The sequence below is a fragment of the Pongo abelii genome, chromosome 1, assembly GCF_028885655.2.
Source record: "Pongo abelii isolate AG06213 chromosome 1, NHGRI_mPonAbe1-v2.0_pri, whole genome shotgun sequence".
NCBI classification, from domain to species: Eukaryota; Metazoa; Chordata; class Mammalia; order Primates; family Hominidae; genus Pongo; species Pongo abelii.
In genome coordinates this window covers 174,354,764-174,358,270 of record NC_071985.2, presented here as the reverse complement: position 1 = coordinate 174,358,270, position 3,507 = coordinate 174,354,764, and the positions used below count along the sequence as shown (strand labels likewise).

General features: G+C 58.0%; 1 protein-coding gene across 1 annotated transcript; it reads right to left on the bottom strand.

Moving 5' to 3' along the window:
• Window positions 1-417: 417 nt before the first annotated feature.
• Window positions 418-3,013, bottom strand: JUN (Jun proto-oncogene, AP-1 transcription factor subunit). Its single transcript, XM_002810763.6, has one exon. It carries the CDS (start codon window positions 2,173-2,175, stop codon window positions 1,171-1,173), a length of 1,005 nt encoding a protein of 334 aa, XP_002810809.2. The 5' UTR covers window positions 2,176-3,013; the 3' UTR covers window positions 418-1,170.
• Window positions 3,014-3,507: the final 494 nt, after the last annotated feature.

Here is a 3,507-nt window from a genome sequence, read left to right as displayed (position 1 = left end):
ATCTTTTGTAAAATCTGCCACCAATTCCTGCTTTGAGAATAAGCACCTATTGTTAAATTTCTACTAACATTATAAATGGTCACAGCACATGCCACTTGATACAATCCCAAACTTTGAAATGTTTGACTTCCCAGTGGGCTGTCCCTCTCCACTGCAACCCCTCTTCCTCCAGCCTCCTGAAACATCGAACTATCCTTTGGTAAGCAATTCCATATAGATAGCTGGGGCAAGAGGAGTATAACCTGACCATAGCATCAGGTACATCAGGTACATTTATTTCTAAAGTCTAATAGAGAACAGTTTTTACTGCTTAATAGTAAGAAGCACTGAGAGTGATTTTAATTGACATTCTTAACTCTTTCAACTCCACCTAGATAGCTAGTATCTACAGATGATGCAGAAAAGAGGTTAGGGGAGTACTTTCCAATAGTTTATTGTGTTTTCTTAAATATCCTTTCTGGAATTTTCAGAAACAAAACATAAAAAAATTATATACTTTATTACAAATGGTAAACTCAGAGTGCTCCAAATCTCTTATTTACAGACAACACTGGGCAGGATACCCAAACAAACAAACAAGAAATAACTTACAAAGGCATGAAGCTGTTTATTGACAGTAATCAGCTTTCATCAAATTAAAAAATATATATATGTACATACACAGTTAACGAAGGCAGGCCAGAAAGAGTTCATCTGTAGGCTCAGCCTCGCTCTCACAAACCTCCCTCCTGCCGCCCCTCCCCAACCCTCCCCCCCGCTTTGTGTTCTTAAGGAGTACTACAGAAGCAATCTACAGTCTCTATTGCAGTTTGTAACTCCCTCCCCCTCCCCCCTTTAATACTGAATGAGATCGAATGTTAGGTCCATGCAGTTCTTGGTCAATGTTAACGAAAAGTCCAACGTTCCGTTCGCGCGGGGACAGCCCGTCCGCAAAGCGGGGCAGCCCGCAGGCGGCCGCTCCCTGGCTCCACGCCAAGGGAGGGCGCGCCAAGTCCTTCCCACTCGTGCACACTGGGGGCGCCGTCAGGACGCAACCCAGTCCAACTTGGATACCCTTGGCTTTAGTTCTCGGACACTTCTTTTTTCTCTCCGTCGCAACTTGTCAAGTTCTCAAGTCTGTCTCTCTGTGTTATTTTTCTCCGTTGCCCCTCAGCCCCCGACGGTCTCTCTTCAAAATGTTTGCAACTGCTGCGTTAGCATGAGTTGGCACCCACTGTTAACGTGGTTCATGACTTTCTGTTTAAGCTGTGCCACCTGTTCCCTGAGCATGTTGGCCGTGGACGCCAGCTCCGAGTTCTGAGCTTTCAAGGTTTTCACTTTTTCCTCCAGCCGGGCGATTCTCTCCAGCTTCCTTTTTCGGCACTTGGAGGCAGCGATGCGGTTCCTCATGCGCTTCCTCTCCGCCTTGATCCGCTCCTGGGACTCCATGTCGATGGGGGACAGGGGCGGTGTCTCGCCCGGCATCTCGGGCACTGTCTGAGGCTCCTCCTTTAGGGCCTGCAGCCGCGGGTGCTGCACGGGCATCTGCTGGGGCAGGTGGTGCGGCGGCTGCGGCGGCTGCTGCTGCTGCTGGGGTTGCGCGGGAAAGGCCAGGCCGGCCGCGCCGTAGGAGGGCGCCCCGCCGCCGCTGCTCAGCGCGCCTGGGTTGAAGTTGCTGAGGTTGGCGTAGACCGGCGGCTCGCTGTGCAGGCTGGCGCTGAAGCCGCCGCTGCCGCTGCCCCCTGCCACCGAGGCTACCGCGGGAGCCACCATGCCCGCCCCGTTGACCGGCTGCGCCGCCGACGTGACGCTGGGCAGCGTGTTCTGGCTGTGCAGTTCGGCCAGGGCGCGCACGAAGCCCTCGGCGAAGCCCTCCTGCTCGTCTGTCACGTTCTTGGGGCACAGGAACTGGGTGGGGGTCGGCGTGGTGGTGATGTGCCCGTTGCTGGACTGGATTATCAGGCGCTCCAGCTCGGGCGACGCCAGCTTGAGCAGCCCCACGTCGGGCGAGGTGAGGAGGTCCGAGTTCTTCGCACGGAGGTGCGGCTTCAGGCTCCCCACTGGGTCGGCCAGGTTCAGGGTCATGCTCTGTTTCAGGATCTTGGGGTTACTGTAGCCATAAGGTCCGCTCTCGGACGGGAGGAACGAGGCGTTGAGGGCATCGTCATAGAAGGTCGTTTCCATCTTTGCAGTCATAGAACAGTCTTTCACTTCACGTGAGGTTAGTTTGGGCTGCGCGCACAAGTTTCGGGGCCGCAACAGGGCTCTGGCAAGCGGGGGACACCCGCGCCCCCCGGGGCCTCTGACAGGGAAAGTTTCTCTAAGAGCGCACGCACCCGCTGGCTGTCGTCCCCGCTGCGCCCTCCTCACCAGCTCGCTCCAGGGAGCGCAGGGTTAATTAAGATGCCTCCCGCACTCTTACTTGTCGACTCGCGCGCGCTACCCGGCTTTGAAAAGTCGCGGTCACTCACTGAGCGCTCTTCGGGCGCAGCGGTTCCTCGGAGTCCACGGGCGAACTCGCTTCCCAGAGCAGCGGCTCTCCCCGCGGCGCGGATCAGTGCGGACCCTGCAGTGGCCGGCCGGCGGCGGGTCTCGGCCGCCCGGACTCCGACGACTTGTCCCCTCCTCCGCTGCGAGGGGGAGGGGGCGCCCGGCAGCCTCGGCTCGCGCTCGCCCAAGTTCAGCAACCGGTGCGAGCGAAGCTGAGCGCACGTCCTTCTCTTGCGTGGCTCTCCGCCGCCTTCTGGTCTTTACCGCCGCAGAGAAGCCTAAGACGCAGGAAAGGCTTGCAAAAGTTCGCTCCGGGACTCTGTGCCACTTGTCTCCGGTCCTCCCGGCCGGGAAAGTTCTTTGCTGCTGCAGCCGCTCGCCGACTTCCCCTGGCGGGCGCGTGGGTATCGCTGCTTTCCGCCGCTGTCAACAGCGCCTGGGCAGCAGGGCTCTCCTCCCGGGGGCGGCTGGTGACCAGGCTCTCTGGGCGCTCCTCGAAACACCAGCCCGGGAGCCACAGGCGCTAGCTCTGGGCAGTTAGAGAGAAGGTGGAAAAGAAAATAAGATTTGCAGTTCGGACTATACTGTCGTCCTGGCTGGCTGGCTGTGTCTGTCTGCCTGCCTGAGTCCGCGCACCTCCACTCCCGCCTCGCTGCTTCAGCCACACTCAGTGCAACTCTGAGCCCTTATCCAGCCCGAGCTCAACACTTATCTGCTACCAGTCAACCCCTAAAAATAGCCCATGATGTCACCCCAAGGCCTTTCCATTGGCTCGCGTCGCTCTCAGGGGGGCGGGCCCGCCCGTCACCATGGAGACTCCACCCTAGAAGATTCTTCTCTGGGCCCGCGGAGGCTCACGGGATGAGGTAATGCTCCGCTGCCCTCCTACAGTCGGGCCCTTCTTTCTCCTACCCTCCCCCATGCCGCACGCCTCTCGGCCCTCTCTTCCCCGGTCCCCTCCCCGGGCCGTTTTTCCCGGCCCGCCCGGTGCATTGTGGGCTGACGTCTTGGGGTTTGACTGTCTAGTGACGGTGGCTG